Raw genomic sequence first — 20,553 nt, 5'->3', positions numbered from 1 at the left:
ACTATGATGAGTTGACAAGATGGCCTACAAAGACCAGCACACAAGCAAGCCACAGAGGATAGGGGAAAATGGAAGCTCACATAGATGAGCTAAAATCCAAGGTAAGAGGGAAGAGGCCCATGGATTGGTTGAAGAAGCACTAGGAAACACATGAGGATATCCAATTGGGCATTGCCAGCCTTGAGGAGGCTAAGAATGTGACCTTCTACACCAAACTCGCATCTATCTGAACCGAGCTCACTGACACGTAGGAGAAATCAAGCAATAGAGCAACCTCACGCAAATAATCTGCCAAGGATGTTACTACATGTATATCCTCATAGGTGCCATTGTTGCAGCCAACCTACCCGAATGCAAAGCTTGGCAAAGGATGGACACCACTCTACTTTAGCATTACATTCCTTACACCATCATCCCCTCGCCAACCTTGCCCCAGCCTGAACAATCCGAACCAACCTGTTGCTACTGGTGGGTGGCAACAATGATGATGAGATGGGCGGAGTTGAAGACTAAAATTATGTCCAAATGGCATTGGAAGATCGGGAGAAGATATCATTCATCACCGAATGGGGTGCCTTTGCATCCAATGTGAGAGAAATGTGATGACCTTTGGGCTAAATAATGCTCTGATAACATTTCAATGGAGGGTTCATGAAATTTTTTCCGAGCATTTGACAAGCTTCATGCGGGTGTTCATCGATGACTTCAGTGTCTTCGAAAAATCATGCCAACACCTGACGCACCTGGAGTTGTGCTTGTCAAAATGCCAAGATTCAAGACTAAGCTTGAACACCGCAAAATGTGCATTTTCCCTCCAAAAGTGCTATGCTCGTTGGCCACATAGTATCTCAGGAAGGCATTGCAGTGGACCCGACCAAGACCAAGGCATTGTAGTGCAATGGTCAATTGGCCAGACTTGACTTGTCCTTCCCTACATTTGAGATGCATAACTTCTTTTTTCCTCTTCAGATTGTAATCCTATCAGTTTCCCAGTTATGTTTGATTCTTCCACTTCTGAGCCACGGTCTTCCCTACAACATGGGATATGCACCTAGCGATCCCAATCATCTTTAGGACTATAAATACGGCAATGAACATACATCTTGCCACTTCAATTTGTTCTCCCTTGATCATTCGAACTGGCCAAACCCTTCTTTGATCAACCATCCAGATATGGAATGGAGCTGGTTGCATTTTTGTAATTCCTAGCTTCTTTGCCAGGCTGTTTGATATTATATTCACTCAGATCCTCCATCCAAGATGATCCATGACACCGTCTTCCCTCTTATTTTTTGGTCACTTCTAGAACAACTGCATCACAATCCTAAATTGTTTCCATATTTCTACATTTTGCAGAGCAGCTGGATTCTCCATTTCCTTAATGGACACTTGCGCCAACTTTTCACTCGGCACTATGGCCCTGAGTGGCTTTTGCCTATAGTTGGGCACCAGATTCAACATTTGATTCAATGTTATGTTTAGCTTCATTTTGTTGAGATCCTCCCATAGGTCATATTCCTCCTTAGGTTGCTGCTGCTCACTTTGTGACTAGGCATACTTTGGCCTCTGTTTACTTTTCCTTCTTTCTCATTGGCTTCTCTTTCTTTTTCCTGACCTTCCCTTGTCAATTTTTCTATTCAGACTTGCTTTGGATTCCTTTCCATTTCCTTTCGCAAGATGCTTTTACTACTCTAGGCTGTAATAGGCTCTAGTTGGCACTTCTACATCCTTTCTTTAGTCCTTTTGGTTTGCCTCTCTTTATGGCCTTGCCTCTTACACTTCCTACTGATGGCGTTGTAGTATGGGACAATCGTTTTGCCTATACCTAAGGGCACTATAATAGTAGCATATCAACCTAGTTCCTCCTTGTCTAGATCTTCCACCTCCTCTTGCATAAGGTCTTTTGTTTTGAGGCCCGCTGGGAATTGAAAAGATACAGGGGAGAAGAGAGCTTGAGCTCTTGCAAGCACACACACACACTCACACAAACCCTAGAAGAGAACACACAAGGTGAGAGGCTGAAAAATCTTCTTCTTCTTCACACAACAAAACAAGGTGAGAGGCTGAAAAATCTTCTTCTTCTTCACACAACAAAAGAGGTCTACAAAGAAGATAACGTGACTAACACACATAATAGAGTATATACAAGCGGTCCATAATTTGAACATGCTAAAAGGAGTGGGTAGATGTGGACTAGTTGGTGTAGTCTAGCTGTAGAATCTCTGGCGAAGATATGTTGGTGCCAGCTACCAAACCCGCCAGTGATGTAAATGTTGAACGGTCATGTAGGCGCCTTGTGAGTGTCAGCTCATGTTGAGCTTGACATCTCAACACTCCCCCTCAAGCTCAACTCCAGCTCATGAACTCCAAGCATATCTTGAAATCTACGGAGCTTCTCAGCTCCCAAGGCCTTCGTGAAGATGTCAGTGACCTGATCCTGTGTGCTGACATAGGCAAAGTCGATGTCGCCTGCCAAGACTCTCTCCTTGATGAAGTGGTAATGTACCTCAATGTGTTTCGTCTGCACATGAAAAAATGGGTTCCTGGTGGCCAACTCTATACTGCTAAGATTATCACAATATATGACAACCTTTCTCTCCACATGCAACCCCAAATGAACAAGTAGCTTCCGTAACCAAGATACCTCACACGTTGCCACTGCAACTCCTCTGTACTCTACCTCTGTACTCGACAAGGCAACTGTGGGCTGCTTCTTCTTGCTGCTCCATGTCACCAACAACACTCCCCAATGAAAACATAAATCCACTAGTAGATCTCCTATATCTGAGATGCTACCTGCCCAACCTACATCTGTGTACCCATATAGCTCCAATGGTACACTTCCTGCATAATCAATAGCAGCCCTCAAATACTTAAGTGTGCATCACACACTATCAAGGTGTGGTTTGCACAAAACCTACATAAACTGGCTTTCTAAGCCAACAATGTAACTCAAATTTGGCCTGATGATTCTGACATAGATCAAACTCCCCACAATCTTCATGTACATAGTGGGATCCTCCAATCCATAACCTGCATCTGCACTAAGCTTGCCATTTTGATCTAATGGCACCAAGATTGACTTACAAATCATGCATCCCATACTTGGACAACATCTCCAATACATACTGTCTCTATGATAGCCAAATACCCTTAGGTGTGCGAATGGCCTCAATTCCTAAAAAGTAGCGCAGATCTCCCAAATCCTTCATCTCAAACTTCCTTTTGAGAAGACTTTTCACATGCTCAATCTCTTCCAACTTGTCACCCCCAAAAATAAGATCATCTACATAAATGGTAATGATCACAATACCCTTATCACTCTTGCGCACATGTACATAGTGGGATCCTCCAATCCATAACCTGCATCTGCACTAAGCTTGCCATTTTGATCTAATGGCACCAAGATTGACTTACAAATCAGGCATCCCATACTTGGACAACATGTCCAATACATACTGTCTCTATGATAGCCAAATACCCTTAGGTATGCGAATGACCTCAATTCCTAAAAAGTAGCGCAGATCTCCCAAATCCTTCATCTCAAACTTCCTTTTGAGAAGACTTTTCACATGCTCAATCTCTTCCAACTTGTCACCCCCAACAATAAGATCATCTACATAAATGGTAATGATCACAATACCCTTATCACTCTTGCGCACATACAAAGAATGATCTACATCTGCCATATGAAAACAGTAGTAACAAGATACTCATCAATCTTGTCATGCCATGCTCGCGGAGCTTACTTTAGCCCATACAAAGCCTTATGAAGCTTACATACATACTTTGGGTGACCTGTATCCTCAAAACCTAGTGACTGATTCATATACACCTCTGCTTTCAAAGTCACCATGCAAGAACACATTTTTTACATCCATCTGATGTAAAAACCAGCCTTTAGTTGCAGCCACCGCAATCACAACTCTCACACAGTTTCCATCTTTGCAACTGAGAAAAATGTCTCCTCATAATCAATCCCATGTGTCTGTGTGTATCCTTTGGTTACCAATCTAGGCTTGTACCTGCTTATGCTACCATCACAAGTTATGTTTCACCTTATATACCCACTTACTGCCAATAGCTTTCTTGCCTTCAGGCAATGGCACCAAATTCCAAGTCTCATTTCCATACAATGCATCCATAACTTTCTCCCAACACACATTTCCAATAGCCTCATCAAAACATGTGGGTTCTACAACCTACACAACTTTTGCCATATAAGCATAGTGATGTGCCACATAACCATCATAAGTCAACCTTTGCATAGGGTTTTTGACTCTTCTAGATCTTTGTAACTTTGCATTCATGGCTTCCATACCCTTCTTCACACTAGGTTTCCTCATTGCTAGAATCCAAAGCTCCTCATCCAGCCTCATCTCTGAGCCACTAGAATCTCCATCAATAAGAGAATGCCCTGTAGAAATATCAACCATACCAAGGGGCTCAACCACTTTCTCTTTGCCTTTATGTGATGTACCAACTACATTTTTAGCACTGGTATTATGATGCAGCCTTCCACTCCATGGTCTATCAACAACAGAACCATTGGATGAGGTCTTGGTCCACTCAATGACTGTGATTGCTGTCTGTGCAACCACATTTCCACTTACATCAACCCCAACAACATCTGTTTCAGTAGCATACCAGCTACTCATCTCATCAAATACAACATCCCTACTTATCCTCAATTCACGTGTAGCAAGATTATAACATCTGTATCCCTTTTGCTTGGGAGAATACCCAATAAACACACGTTTTTCTACCTTTGGATCCAGCTTGGTACGTAACTCATTTGGCACATGCACATATGTAATACATCCAAAAACTTTCAAGTGAGACAAATTAGGTTTCCTGCCAGTAAACCTCTCCTCTCGTGTTACATCATGTATGGCTACAGTAGGAGTCCTGCTATGCGCGGCATATTCTTCTTTGCCATCAATGCTCGTGCTATCTCTCCAATGTGCCTGTTTTTTCACTCAGCAACTCCATTTTTATGCGGAGTGTTTCTACATGTAAATTGTCTCTGAATGCCATTCTTTCGCAAGAATTTAGAGAACTCATTGGAGAAGTATTCTCCCCCTCCATCTGACCTTAGGCACTTCACATGCTTTCTTGTCTATTTTTCAGCCATCACTCTAAAATTCTGAAAATGAGTGAACACTTCACTCTTCTCCTTCATGAAATACACCCACACTTTCCTCGTGTGATCATCAATGAATGTTACATAGTACCTGCAACCACCCATAGACATAGTCTTCGCAGGACCCCATACAACTGAGAATGCACAACATCTAGTACATTCCTGCTCACATTTTTGTCATGTGGAAACACGTGTTTTGTTTGCTTTCCAAATTGACATGCTTCACAGACTTTCTGCATACCTTCAACTTTAAACTTAGGCAACCATGTCACAATTTCTTTAGTCTGCATAGACTTCATTCTTTGCACATTTACATGCCCAATTATCTTATGCTAAACGTTTGTATCTACAACTCCTGAACCATTTGCAAAACATTACAACACTCACTTCAGGCATATTTACATTCAATGTAACATTCTGCCCACTCTGTTGCCTTTTGCAACCAACCTGCACTTATCTTTAAAGTCTTCTACATAGCAGCCATCAGGGTTAAACACCGGACTTGCAAACCCTGCTCAATCATTTGGCCAACAAAAATTAGATTCTTTATAATGTTAGGAACATGAAGTACATCTGTAAGGTACTTCACCTTACCATCCTGCATGGGCAATGGCACATCCCCAACATGGGCAATCAGATGAGCAGTGTCATCCCCTATTTTAATAAAACCTGGTCTTTTAAGACTCTTCATTTTCTTGAACCACTCACTATGACTTGTCATGTGTTTCGAAGCACCTGAATCAACATACCATACATCATCTTTACATGATGCTACATCATTTCCAGACACAACATTAACCACATGTTGCATAACAAATAACCTCTCATTATCCTCATTATTTCTGCTAAAGGATGCATAGTTGTTTTGCTGCACTTTCCCATTTCGCATGTCACTCTACTTCTTATAGCAATTTGCCTGCACATGTTCAGGCTTACCACAGTAAAAACAACCTCGTGTATCATTATGATTTCTCAGAGGCTCTTGATTCTGGCGTTCTTGATCTCGCTGGCATGGAATCCCTTCCCAAAATCGTCTTGGATGATGCAAATGCCCTTCACTCCCCCTGAGGCCTCCGACTACCTACAGCAATACCACATTGCTCTGCTTGAACTTCCTTCATTCTCCATACACTGTCCATTGCACTCCTATGAGCATGATGGGCACACTTTCTCTCGTGATCTACCCCAACTAGCTTCTCTATGTCAGAAGTGTCATAGGAGAACATGCATATCATGCATAACATATCTCAAGAGTCCTATGCAGACTAATCCCTTACTTACTACTCTCCTACTTGGCATGCCGTCTCCCTAGTAGGATTGCTAGAAGTGTCGCTGTCCAGCCAAGACTTGACACTTCACTGGTTTCGGACCACCTAGTCGGATCCTAGAGAGCAACGACTATCTCAACTGTGCCTAATATGACAAGCGAACGCTAGGTGTTGAGCTACTAATCTCCTTATACTTAGGGGAGCTAAGAATGACTATGCACATGTTAGTTCCTAGATCCTTCATGCTTCTTGATATAGTAGTTAACACAGAGATAAACATGCAAGTGATATAGAGTAGACAAAATGATACATTGCAAAGCAGCAGCAAGAGAGAGACTAACCCAGAAAACATTCTTGAATATTAGCGAAGACTCTCAAAAGTACATCAATCCAACATCTACTAACCTCATATCTCTCATAACATAACCTGGATAGTTCCCTCTTTTGCTTCTTACATCCATTCGGGTACTACCCATTTACAAGAAGTTGTTACCAGTTTGTTGCAAAACAAGAAGTCTTAACACATGACTGGTCTGATTGGCCACCAACAAGATGTAGTGCCTAGAATGCAGAGATGGTCGTGAAGCACATTGCTCTTAAGATTGATCATGAATTTATTGATGTGAGAAATAAATCATCTAGACTTTCATAGGTGTGCTACATTTCATGTGGAGATACTTGTTTCTAGTATTGTAATCCCACATTGTTTCTCCATCCTCCTACTTGAGGTTATGGTCTCAACTGGCTCCACTGGGGTGACAATCCCACAAAGTGTGTCTCAAGAGCTTATAGATGGCCTTCTCAAGTGGGTTTAGAGATCTAAACAATTGGCATGCTTTACCTTCAAGGCAAAGTTCAAATGAACAAATCTTGGTGGGATCATCAAATTCATCCCATGGCCTCACAAATTTGATCAAAATTCTCTAGGTATTGAATGGGATCTCCAGTTTCATTAAATTTGATCATCATCCTTGAAATGAGAATTTGCTTGGTTTTACCTAGCTCTGAGCCTCTAGGTACTATGTTGGTCGCACCAACCCCCCCCATCCCATTTCAAACTGTTGGAATTAGGGTTGCAGGAATGCACACACAACTTCAAGAAGATGAGGAAGCTTGAGCACAACACAGTAGTGTATTATGAGTGCCAAAAATGAAAGATAACAAGCCCTAGAAGATAATGGGCGTATATACAATGCACGGGGGAAAAAACCTCCTAGTGAGGGAAAAAGTGCCCCGGCGGTCCTAAGTGTGTTCACACACATCACTACTATAATATGGTAACAAATCCCCCCTGGAGTGATGCGGTGAACAAGAGCTAGCACTCATGTATAGGGAAGTGTCTAGCTATGTGGACGAATCCACAAAAGGGAGTAAGCCCAAAGCTTTGCGAAAAGCTTCGAACTTCTCACGAGGCAGAGCCTTTGTGAAAAGGTCTGCAAGGTTATCCTGTGTTGGCACATAAGCCAAACTGATCTCTCCTGCAGAGAGTCTCTCCCTGACATAATGGTAGTGCACCTCAATGTGCTTCGTACGAGCATGGAACACTGGGTTCTGCGCAACTGCCAATGCGCTCTGACTGTCAGTGAAGATGGTGGTGGCAGATGGCTGCCCAACACCCAAATCAGCCATAAGGCGTCTGAGCCACACACACTCAACCGTAGCTGTGAAAGCTGCCCTGTACTCAGCTTCACAACTAGAAGTGGCCACAGTAGGCTGCTTCTTGCTCAACCATGATATGCATGAGCTTCCAAGCATGAAGCAAAAACCACTCGTGGACACGCGTGTGTCATAACAACCAGCCCAGTCAGAATCTGAAAAAACATGTAAATCTGGCGGCAATGATCCCCCCTTGGGATAAAACAACCCAAGATGCTGAGTACCACTCAAATAGCGAAAGATACGCTTCACTGCCTGCCAATGCTTAATGCCTGGGCTATGCATAAATCTGCTCACCTGTGAGACTGCAAACTGAATGTCTGGCCTCGTAATGCATACATAAATGAGGCAACCAACAGCTGTCTGATAGAGTGTGACATCAAAGTGATCTCCAGCATCATGAAGACTCAACTTCAAACCTGTCTCCATTGGAGTAGCAATAGGCTTGCAGTCTTCAAGGCCAAATCTCCGCAACAATGTTTCAATATACTTTGTCTGACACAAAGCAATACCTCCATCACACTGCTTAAATTGTATCCCCAAATAATGATGCAAATGCCCCAAATCTGACATCTCAAAAGAGGCATTCAAATCAAAGATACGCTTCACTGCCTGCCAATGCTTAATGCCTGGGCTATGCATAAATCTGCTCACCTGTGAGACTGCAAACTGAATGTCTGGCCTCGTAATGCATACATAAATGAGGCAACCAACAGCTGTCTGATAGAGTGTGACATCAAAGTGATCTCCAGCATCATGAAGACTCAACTTCAAACCTGTCTCCATTGGAGTAGCAATAGGCTTGCAGTCTTCAAGGCCAAATCTCCGCAACAATGTTTCAATATACTTTGTCTGACACAAAGCAATACCTCCATCACACTGCTTAAATTGTATCCCCAAATAATGATGCAAATGCCCCAAATCTGACATCTCAAAAGAGGCATTCAAATCAGCCTTAAAATCAGCAATATGACTCTCATTTGGTCCTGTGAGCAGCATGTCATCGACATAGAGAGCAATGATTAGATGTACACCATCCACACGTTTAACATACAAAGTGCTTTCTGTTGGACTATTCTGAAACCCATGTGCAGTCAAATATGCATGTATTTTTTCATACCAAGCTCGTGGAGCTTGCTTTAAACCATATAAAGCCTTTTTTAACCTGCACACTTTGTTTTCCTGCCCTCTTTGAACAAAACCACGAGGCTGCGATACATACACCTCCTCATGCAAATCTCCATTTAAGAACGCAGTCTTTATGTCCAGCTGATGTACATTCCAACCATTATGAGCTGCTAATGCACAGATGCTACGAACAGTGGTCATACGACATGTGGGAGCAAAAGTCTCATCAAAATCAATGCCCTTCTCTTGAGCATAACCTTTTGCAACAAGCCTAGCCTTATGGCGATCCACTGTGCCATCAGGCTTACGCTTCAATTTGTATACCCACTTAGTGCCAATGGCCTTCTTGCCAGGGGGCAAGTCACATAAAGACCATGTACTATTCTTCATAATAGCATCGTATTCTGCTTGCATAGCAGCCATCCAATTTTCTGAACTTTGTGCCTCATCAAATGAAACAGGCTCACTTTCATCGCACATACTAGAAACAGCCAATGCATAACAATCTGACGCATAAGAGGCACCATGAGAGCCAGAACGAGTGCGACTAGACAAAGGGGCATCCAACTTGCTGTCACGCAAAGTCTGCACCAGCCATCTAGGCATGTTCCTAGAGCCCTCAATCTCTTGTCTCTCATCCTCAAGTGCATCATGCACATCTGCATCAGATATAGGCTGATCTGTGCCATCATTTAAAACCTGCATAGGCTGAAAAACTGCCTCATGAGGTATTGCACTTGACTGTGCACCACTGAAAAGAGGCAACAATGTATCATAGACATCACGTGAGCTGATATCTGTCTCCTTAGTACATGAAACCAAGGGCTGAACTGCATCTTCCACAAATACAACATCACGGCTAACCAAAATGCGCTTTGTCTGTGGATGATACAAACGATAGCCTTTGCTCTCAGCACTATATCCAACAAAAATACATTTGACAGCTTTGTCATCCAATTTTCTGCGATGTTGCACAGGCACTAATGCATATGCCAGGCAACCAAAAACACGTAAATGGCCAACAGATGGCTTGCGGCTATGCCAAGCCTCATATGGAGTGACAACCTGTAATGCTTTGGTGGGACACCTGTTTAGTACATAAGTGGCACACATGACAGCCTCAAGCCAAAAACCATGTGGTAGACTTTGACTCTTAACCATACATCTTGCCATTTCCATGAGAGACCTGTTTTTTCTCTCAGCCACACCATTTTGCTGTGGTGTATACGGCACTGTACATTGGTGTTTTATCCCACGCTCAGCCAGAAATGCATTAAATTCTGAAGACATATACTCCCCCCCTCGATCTGAACGGAGGGTGCCCATCTTACTTTCTGACACATTTTCAGCCATAACCAAAAACTGTTTGAAGCACAAAAACACTTCGGACTTTGCCTTCAAAGGATATACCCATGCATGCCTGGTAAAATCATCAATGAAAGTCACGAAGTAAAGGTAGTTTCCAAATGATGGAGTTTGCATGGGACCACAAACATCACTGTGAACAAGCTGCAATCTGCGTTCAGCTCTCACTGATCCATCTTTGGGAAAGGAAGCACGCTGCATTTTACCCAATATGCAGCCCTCACAAACATGCTTGACAGGTGCCTCAAGCTTAGGCAAAGAAGACACCATTTCAGATTTCTGCAGGCGCAGCAAACTTGCAAAATTCAGATGACCAAAACGTGCATGCCACAGTTTTGCATTTGAAATAGCCTGCGTATCCATAATAGCACATGCTGAATCCTCTACACATTTGCCATCCATATTGAGCTTATACAGCCCTCGACATAGTGAACCAGATGCTACAATGATGTCACCACAAGAGAGATCATGAACAGTACATCTGTCATCCACAAATTTTACAACCAAACCTGTTTTGGCAAATGCGGAGACTGACAGCAGATTCTTTTTGATCCCTGGCACATACAATGCATCAAAAAGTGTAAAGGTGTTGCAATTTGCAACATTCAGCACAATCTGTCCAACTCCTTTAACGGGATAAGAGGAGTTATTGGCACAAGTGACAGTATTCCCTGTGGGAGCAGACTCAAGGAAAGTGAATAAACTGCGCTGCGAGGTGATATGCTTAGTGGCACCACTGTCAAAGTACCATACATTTGAATCTACTGCAGACATACATGTGTCATGCAAAGATGGGTCATAACTGCACTGCGCATTGAATGCCCATTATGTATCTTGAACAACATTAGCAGATTCATTGTTAGAAGGAGAGGCATCTGCAACAGCCATACCAGCCTCTTTCTTCTTAGCCTCTTTCGCAGCCAGCTTAGGACACGCTTTGATGACATGATCATTTCCCTTACAGTACTTGCAAAATGTCTTCTGTTTGTCACCCTTCTTCTCATCTTTGTCTTCCTTCTTTGGTTGCGCAGCATTTGCAGATTTCTGCTTACTAGAAGAAAAGCCAGCTTTACCTTTCCCGCTTCTCTGACTAGCAACGAAAGCTTGATCTGCGACACGCATAATATTCCTGTTTTGCCTTGACTGGTCTTCTTGCAGCAAAACAGAAACTAACTCCTCAAATGATAAGGCATTGGGATTGCCTTTCATCATCAAGCGAAGAGTGGAAGCAAAACCCTGATAAGAATCTGGTAGACCATTCAAAACAGTCTGCACAAGTGAACTGTCTGACAGGATTTCATCTGCAGAAATGAGCTGCTCTTTGAAATCCTTGATCTTTGTCAAAAAGCTATCCATAGAATCACCTTCGTTCATATGCTCACTCTCCAACTGTTTTCGGAGGTAAGCAACACGAGCCTCATTTCTTGCCTGATACAATGTGGCAAGTACATCCCAAGCATCCTTAGAAGTCCTGCAGGAGCGAATATGTGGGATAATGGTACGTTTGACAGACAGCGCAATCAAGGCATGAGCCTGCGCATCTCTACCATCCCAACGAATCTGCTCTGCTGAAAGTGGTGGTTCTCGAACAGCTGCTACAGCACTTGTGCCTGCACCATCATCAACAGTACCTGTTTCTGATGTGTTTGCAGCATTCCCAGCCACAATAGGACGTGCATCAATACCCTGCACAATGTTCCATAACCCCTTTGCTACCAATACATGTCGCATCATATATGCCCACAATGGATAGTTGGTGCCATCCAACTTATCCTCAGCAGCCAACATGCGGAATACATCATTGTTGTCAGCCATGGCCAATGACTGTACTACTAGATGTAAATGCTGTCTGTAAGAGGTAAACCTGTATAAAATCGACCTGTGCTATGTAGCACAGCCCAAAACAGACGAATGGGCACCTGTCCTGCAGATTTTAATCTTGACAGAAAATCTGCACAGTAGGACGATTTTGCCTGCGCAGTACTTGGAATGCAAAAACGGAGGGCGAAATGACTTCAGATCAAAATTCTGAAACGAACGAGCCCTACGGGCTCGCCCACGGCATATACTAACCTGCAGACGCTCGTGAAACCTCGTCGCAGTCGGAGGAGATGAAGCGGCAGGTGCCGGTGATGCTGCCCGGGAGGAGGAAGCCTGCTCTGATACCAATTGTTGGAATTAGGGTTGCAGGAATGCACACACAACTTCAAGAAGATGAGGAAGCTTGAGCACAACACAGTAGTGTATTATGAGTGCCAAAAATGAAAGATAACAAGCCCTAGAAGATAATGGGCGTATATACAATGCACGGGGGAAAAAACCTCCTAGTGAGGGAAAAAGTGCCCCGGCGGTCCTAAGTGTGTTCACACACATCACTACTATAATATGGTAACACAAACACCATCCTTAGCACATCTTTTGTGTATTCATGTGGCAATCAAATGTAAGGAGGTGGTTGCATGTGAAATCCTCTTTTTTAGGGTATAAGATCTCTTTACCCTATAGGGTTGGGCTATGCAGTTTCCAATGGCACTTGTCCTTCGTCAGACTGTTGGCTTTGAGGCTACAGGCTCATTTTGCCTGATGGCTTATGGATCTCTTTGTGATGAGGTACTCCTAGAAACTGGTCCTTTACCTTTCCCCGTGTTCCATGTTACTCATCCAAACAAAGAAGAATTGGAACTTGGTTCTATGGTAAAGGTGCTTCTATAACAAGCTCTTATGGAGTGAGACTCCTACTTATGCTGTGTGCACCTTTTATTGAGTGTATTGTGGAACACTTATCCCTAGCAATACAACAAAAGAGACATTTCCCAGTTGCCAAAACTATGGTTTTTAACGCTTTATTGGATATTTGGGAGTTAGTTAGTGTGAGCACCCTCTATGGGTGTGAACATCCATCTAGGTTAGACGATAAGGCTTGATGCCTAAAAAAGCTTATACTTGGGTGGTTCTACGATAACATGAAGTATCATTTGAGTTGTGCAATCTTTGTCTCTTGAGCTTTTTCATCCCTCTCTCTCTCTCTCTCTCTCTCTCTCTCTTTGTCCTCACACACTCACCATGGCTATCCTCCATCCAGCATAGTCATGGCTTGATTCTTTATCCATGTCTTTGCTCATGCTCCACCATGGCACCATAAATGCTAACATGGTATCAGAGCCACCTTAGCCACATCTCCTTTGTAAGCCTTTTTCATCACAGTTGTTGCCATCATCATGCCATGGTGTGTTTTTTCCCCATATGAAGCTATGTATTTTTATCAAGTCAATTTTGCATTTTGTTTTCTGAATTTATGTGCTTTCCCTATGTAACTCTTCAGGAGACGCTGATAACTGTCCTCAACATTTTTTTCTCTTCTATGTTTCTCAACAGACTACAGATCAATGTATTTATAAACTACATACCTACTGCTTAATTGATTAACCAATGTTGGTTGTTGGTTGTTTAATGCTATAATTATATTGTGCTAGTATACTATTATAGGTTTCTTAAAAATGCTAGATACACACATACTGCAAGAAGAAGGTAAAGATGAAGAATGAGGGGAGAACAACCTCTTTAATAACCTCCTATGATAGGCTATTTGGTTGATGTAGAAAATGGGTCACTAATTAGGTTTAAGAACTTTACATAATCTACTAAATCTTTCATTTAAAGGAGCATAACATTTGGAACATAAGTAGGCTTAATTAAGTGAGAATTAAGTCTTCTATATAGTCTTTTTTATTAGTAAGTCCTTTATATCAATATTTTTTTTTCCTTCTTTGGTCTTTTAATATAGTTGTTATTAAAAAGGTATTTTGGGTAACAGTTTTATAGTTTCGTTTTTTGGAAAAAAAATTGAGCAAAGGCTAACTAATTGATGCTTTCGAGTTGACATATTGCTACATGAAAGACATAGAACTGAGCATAGAACTCGTCTACTCATCTGCCTTTGATTTATCTTAAAGTTTGATACTAAGAGACCTTTTAGCATGTCTTATAATGCCCATCCTATCATAGTGATGTAAAGTCCTTAAATGAAAGTAAAATTTTATTATCCTCAAAGTTATAAAAGAGGTGTCTTTGAAAATGTAAAAATCCATAGAAAAGGGAGCAGGTGTGAAAGATATGCAAAGTTGAATGAAGTAGTAGGAAAAGTAGGGTGTGGTTGTGGTTAAGGTGATTGGATTAAGAAGTAGAGGTGATGTGGTAATTAAGAGAGGGCAATTAAGAGCTGTGATCATGAAGCTAGCGAAGTGGTTTTAGAGGAGGTTAACACTTGTTTGGTGAGGGCTAGGGAGAGGAGATCGTTCCAGGTGTCAGGAAGGCCAGGTAAGCACCAATGGCCGCAGTCCTGGGGGTGTGAAACTGCCTGGTGTTGGGGGTGCCCATACACAGCCGGGGGTGGGCGTCCTTCCGGTAGACTGAAAGCCTGGTGCGAAACTGCCTGGTGTTGGGGGTGCCCATAGACAGACGGGTGGGCGTCCTTCCGGTAGACTGAAAGCCTGGTGATGTTGAGTACATGCACGGGCACCCTCATTTTTTGCACAACCATTCTCAAGGCGTGCATCCTAGAATGCTGATGATCATATAATAAGACGCGGGACTCCTCATGGATTGGTTCTGTCTCCTCTTGGCATTGTCCGCCTGAATTCCATTGGCCTCCTCTGAAACAATCAATTTTTTTGTTTAAAAAAAAAAACAACCACCTCAACATACTTACCCTAATTTGCTCATTAAACCCCCCACCATTCGATCATTAGAGCTTAATACAGAATGCCACGTTGGCCTTATATATACACGCACTTTTTTTTTTTGGTGGAATTTTTTATATATACACACACGTATATATATATATATATATACATATACGTGCATGTGCGTATTCTGCATGTTTACAAACAAGTACACATGTAGCGTGGTAGATAAATCACAGAGATTTGAGAGCATTTGTTTCACAGCTCACCGGAAGTGAAGAGGAGAAAAGCTCCGGAAAAAAACACTAGTGTTTTGTGGATCGACATATCTGTCCACCCATTTCGCCCATGTAGACAGAGCCTTCCTGTAAGCCAGCATAACCTCAAGCTTGCTGTGCACCTTGTTCCCTTCTTGAAAGCAATTCTCCCTGTTGCATTATTAAACAGCCCGCCCAATACCTTGTTAATAATTAACCTAGGTTAAAGTACAGCAAATCATTCTCTTTACGCGCGTGCGTGCAGCCAATTGCGCACATACATAAAGAATACGCATGAATCCTTTGATTAGTACTCAGTGTTGATTGTATTCAGATAGGCATATTAGCATCGACATGAAGGGATTATGAATGAAGTACGCTTTCATTGTTTGATGCTAATTAGCAAATGGTTTTAAAAAAAGGAGAGCAGATTAGCATTGTTAATTACCCCTGGCCGACCTTGCTGGGACCCCACCAGTGCGCTGTGTTGAACACCAACACATTAGCGTTCCTCCATTTTCTCTCTGATTTGTGCATCGTATCTAGCTTAATGGTGGTGATGTGGCCGGTCTTGTTGGAATCCTCTTGTACAAGATACCTAGAAGTATACAACTCGACGCTGAAATCATAATCCTGATGATCAGTCACACAAGAATCAATCAGATCCTTGACCAAATCACTCGAGTTAGATACAGCACGCTTAATTTAATTTAATAAAATTATTAATGCGTTCATGATACTCCCTTAATTAGCGTTAAACATATTGCATACGCTTTAATTTACTGTTATTGCATGTGGTTAACTTGCCAGGAATTTGAAAATGTGAGCACTCCCCCGTGTCCGGACAATTCTACTCTTGTCTGCTAACGACTCTCTCAGCATGCAGAGCATTGACTCCCACTGATTCCTACTCAACGAGTCCCCCACAAAAGCCAGCCTTTTCCCTCTCAGCCTTTCCAGCATGTCTGTGCCATTGAACCTTATCATAAGCACACAACAAGAGCTCAGTAATGCACACAACATTATTTTCATCATTACATGTAAAGTTTAGTTGTACTGATCTCTATCGAACCAATTATTGTCAAATGATGAACATTAAACATGCTCGTTAATAACGGCATCAATGACGACCATTCATGGCACTGTACATGACCACCAACAATATAGAGAGCACATTTTGGCTCACTATTACAGGTGATTTGTTTCTACCACACTCACACGTAGGGCTTATTACCTTGGCATATTGCAATCTCTTGGGGCCCATCTCCACCTGGTGTACTTGGCATCAGGCCTGCCATTCTGCTGGCAGTTAAATTTTTCCTCTACAAACGGGCAAGTCTCAGGCTTGTAGAGTGGATATGTGTCATCTGCAACCCACCTTCCTATGTAGATATCACAGTGAGGATTGATAGAATTATGGGTTAAGGAAGAATACCCATCATGCACATGTCTTCTGCCATCGGTTCGGTCAGCTAATGATGACTTCAAATTCGCATTATAATCATGATCCCTGCCATGGATTCTGTTGGCTAATGATAGCCTCACATCAATTGAATCTGGTGATGAAGAAAACCCCTGACCAACATGTCCTGTGTCACTTTGATCTACTACTGATGAGTTACTTTGATCTACTACTGATGAGTTTAAGTCAATAGGGGGTAGAGAGTAACGCATGTATGGATGTGGGGCGCTTCTATGTATGAATGTGGACGCCTTCACGTCAGTTGAATCTGGCGATGAAGAAAACCCATTACCCGTGTCATTGTTTTGGTCTACTACTAATGACTTTAAGTCAATAGAAGGCGGAGAGGATTGCTCATGAGAGGAGCTAACTGATTGCTTCAGGTAAGGCATGTATGGATGCTGGGGGCTTTTCTGTATAGATGTGGATGATAGGATGTTTTCTTGATGTGGGAGTGCATGCGAGGAGAAGGAGCTTCTGAAGAGGTGGTTGGAGAACCATACGGTGGGAGTAGAAGGGCGGGATAATGGTGGCCATGGGGATGACACCAATGATGTTCTGCTTGTAGATGACGATGACGATGATGATGCTGATGATGATGACAACGACAACGATGATGAGATTGTCTTGGGCACTGCCCTCATGGAAGAGTTGAAGGAGAAAACAGCAAAGATGAAGAAGCCCAAGGTGAAGCCAAGGAGTGTGGGAGGCCACCATCTTGAAGGCTTGTTCAAATAGGCTCTGCGTGTCTTGCCAAGCTCCATAACCAAACGACAACAAAGCATAAGCTTCTCTTCCTTATAAACTATCTGCTAGAAAGAATTATTCTATTTCAATCAGCGCAGTACAGCACACATCCACAAGGTGCACTGCTTAGATAGCATGCAAAACACAAAAGAATTGTGGCTTAGAGTGCCTCCATTAAGGACTTTAGTGACTGGAATGAGAGCTGATGCAAGAATTGCAGAGTGAGTTAGTTGACGAAGACGATGACGATGATGTGGCCCTGTAATACACAACAGACTTGTGGCTGAGAATGTTAATGCAAGGGTTAATGGCAACAAAGCATGTTTGGCAAGATGAGTTCTACGTGCACAGCTCTTCAATGCGGATTATGAGGTTAACGCCAACATTAAGATTTATGAATTTGATTAAACCTATTATTAATACAAGCGTTTAGTTTACTAGTATGTGGTTAAGAGCTAATCAACAATAAAGAAGGTCTAGAGCGTGGATTGGGATTTAATGCAAGGGATGCAATCATAGTTTGAGCTAATTAACGGGCGAGATTAGTAAGCTTTGTACTGCGTGAAGCAGCAAAGATCATAGTTTGAGCTAATTAACGGGCGAGATCAGTAAGCTTTGTACTGCGTGAAGCAGCAAAGATCAGAGTGATAAGTTGTTGACGAGCTAGACACAGCAACAGTTTTACTTATAAAATATAATTGGACCATGGTTCGAATAGTAGTTTTTCGAGGGGTTTACTTAGCACTGATTGCCTGCTTTTGTTTTTTCTTTTTCCCATTTCGATTTTGGATCGATCCCACATGAAACTTGCTGTCATTGGCAAAAAGTTTTTGGGTGATTCGTTACACAAATTAATATAGTAATGCTATGATGATGGTAAGTGTTGGGGGTTCACTTAAAAATATACTTAAGTATATACAATGTGAGTTTAAATGAAGAGGTTTTTGAATTAAAAAATTTACGATAAATTTATAAAATGGGTTTTTTAAATCGATTTTGAATAAAACAACCCGTAAGTCCGTTAAAAAAAAGGGATTATTTTAATCATAAAAAATTCTTAGGTAAGGGATTTTTTTAATACCCATTGAACACATGTGATATATAGGGTTTCTTTAGTAGTGCACCCCTTGAGGGTAAGTGTATTAATTTTTGTATTGACTAATATTAGTGGTAATATATATTCACATGCTAATATGTTATTATTTTCTCATGTAATATGGTGTGATAAAAGTTTCATATCAAAGCTTAAGAAACAATCTCAAATAATAGGAAACACAGGGGAGTTGCATGAAGAGGGCAAGGCCAATGGAGCTATGCACATGGCCAAAAATAAATAAATCAAACTACATGGAGTTTCTATTTCGACTTTTGCCTCCCTTTTTCCATTTGTGTTTGGAGAGAGAATAGCCAACTTGGTGTGAACACTCTAGGTATGAACAACCTCTTAAAGATAGGGTTTGATGCCTATAAAAGGGTATTTACTTGGTGCTTCATCTCATATCAAATATAATACAATCACCTCAATGTGTTGTGCCCAACTTGCTCTCTCTTGTGTGCTCAAGCTTTCTCTTCTTCTCACTCCACAACCATGGAGAGATTTCATCCTCCATAGTTCCATGGTTGATCCTGTGATTGCCAACGCCCCTCAAGAAAATAAATCATAGGAATCCACATATTGAGCTAAGTAGAAACGATGAACTATTGACATCTCATAGTATGTATGAAAGATCTCACCTAAGGGTGTCATCATGTATTTTGCCTTTAGAACAACAAGACTCTCTTAAAGTATGGCCTAATTGTGTAACTAAATCCATGCCAATAATAGGGGCCCCAATGATATTCTTAGATTTGTATATATTTATGGAACTTTCTTCTTATCTTACTTATGTCTCTTAGCCTAATGTACTCAAATTTAGACTCTAGGCATATGCACTTCATCCAAATTCTCATTCCACTTAGTTACTAACCAGAATTCTTTGATAAACATAAATTTTTAACTACCATGCATAGATCTTGATCTATAAGTTATTTTATCATTAAAAAAAACTTTCTTTCTAGATTTTCACTTTTTAAATCCCCATTTAGGTGAATATACCCTAGAGAGTGTAACCTAGAAAGAATTTATATATTTATCTAAAACCACTTTTAGACAAATTGAAGGTGGCTCTTTTGTTGGAAGCTCCCAAGTAAAAGCTATTCTTCATATAAAAATTTTGGTGAAGGACCATGGGAACTATGAGATGCATAGGAGAAAGCACCTTCTCTTAGAGTCAAAGTTCCAAAAGACACATAGAGAGTTAGTAATCACCCAGCACACAAGGTTATCACAACCCAAGTTTCCCTTTTCATATAATTTTATACTAACCTCCACCCACAAAACAAGGTTATTACAACCCAAGTTTCATGGGAGAAAACACCCTCTCCTAGAGTCAAAGCTCCCAAGTTATAGTTCTTCGCATAAATTTTTTGGTGAAGGACCATTGGAACTATGAGATGCATAGGAGAAAGCACCCCTGCCTCTTAGAGTCAAAGTTCCAAAATACATATAGAGAGTTAGCAATCACCCATCTATGGTTGGGCACACAAGGTTATCACAACCCAAGTTGCCCCTATCATATATTTTTGTACTAACCTAGCTCCACCCATCTGCCAAGCACCCATGGTTATCACAACCCAAGTTGCCCCTATCATATAATTTTGTACTAACCTCCATCCTAAGAACCCTAGTGAAGACTTTTGTGACAAACATTTTGAAAGAGCTAGAGTATGGAGATTGGTTTAGAATGTGCTTTACAAAGACCACCCTAGTGCACCTAGAGGTACCTTCAATAACTCCTCTTCGTGT

At 41.7% G+C, this 20,553-nt stretch overlaps 1 protein-coding gene across 1 annotated transcript; it reads right to left on the bottom strand.

Annotated features, from left to right (window-relative positions):
• Positions 1–14,635: 14,635 nt before the first annotated feature.
• LOC147629834 (protein trichome birefringence-like 4) lies at positions 14,636–18,142 on the bottom strand. The gene is made up of 5 exons (XM_086810997.1): positions 16,734–18,142; positions 16,307–16,478; positions 15,948–16,132; positions 15,512–15,670; positions 14,636–15,212 (listed from the first exon to the last, which is right to left on the bottom strand). The coding sequence occupies exons 1-5, from the start codon at positions 17,744–17,746 to the stop codon at positions 14,786–14,788; spliced, it is 1,956 nt and encodes a 651-aa protein (XP_086667123.1). The 5' UTR covers positions 17,747–18,142; the 3' UTR covers positions 14,636–14,785.
• Positions 18,143–20,553: the final 2,411 nt, after the last annotated feature.

The sequence above is a fragment of the Cibotium barometz genome, chromosome 17, assembly GCF_041138505.1.
Source record: "Cibotium barometz isolate CiBa-2024 chromosome 17, ASM4113850v1, whole genome shotgun sequence".
Taxonomy (NCBI): Eukaryota; Viridiplantae; Streptophyta; class Polypodiopsida; order Cyatheales; family Cibotiaceae; genus Cibotium; species Cibotium barometz.
This window is presented reverse-complemented; position numbering and strand designations above follow the sequence as displayed.

Excerpts from the sequence above, each read along its gene's own strand:
- LOC147629834 (XM_086810997.1), bottom strand. The coding sequence starts at position 17,746 with ATGCTTTGTTGTCGTTTGGTTATGGAGCTTGGCAAGACACGCAGAGCC. Across the intron at positions 15,671-15,947 it reads CCCAGCAAGGTCGGCCAGGG|GGAGAATTGCTTTCAAGAAG; the intron begins GTAATTAACAAT and ends ATAATGCAACAG. Across the intron at positions 15,213-15,511 it reads TTTTCTCCTCTTCACTTCCG|AGGAGGCCAATGGAATTCAG; the intron begins GTGAGCTGTGAA and ends TGATTGTTTCAG.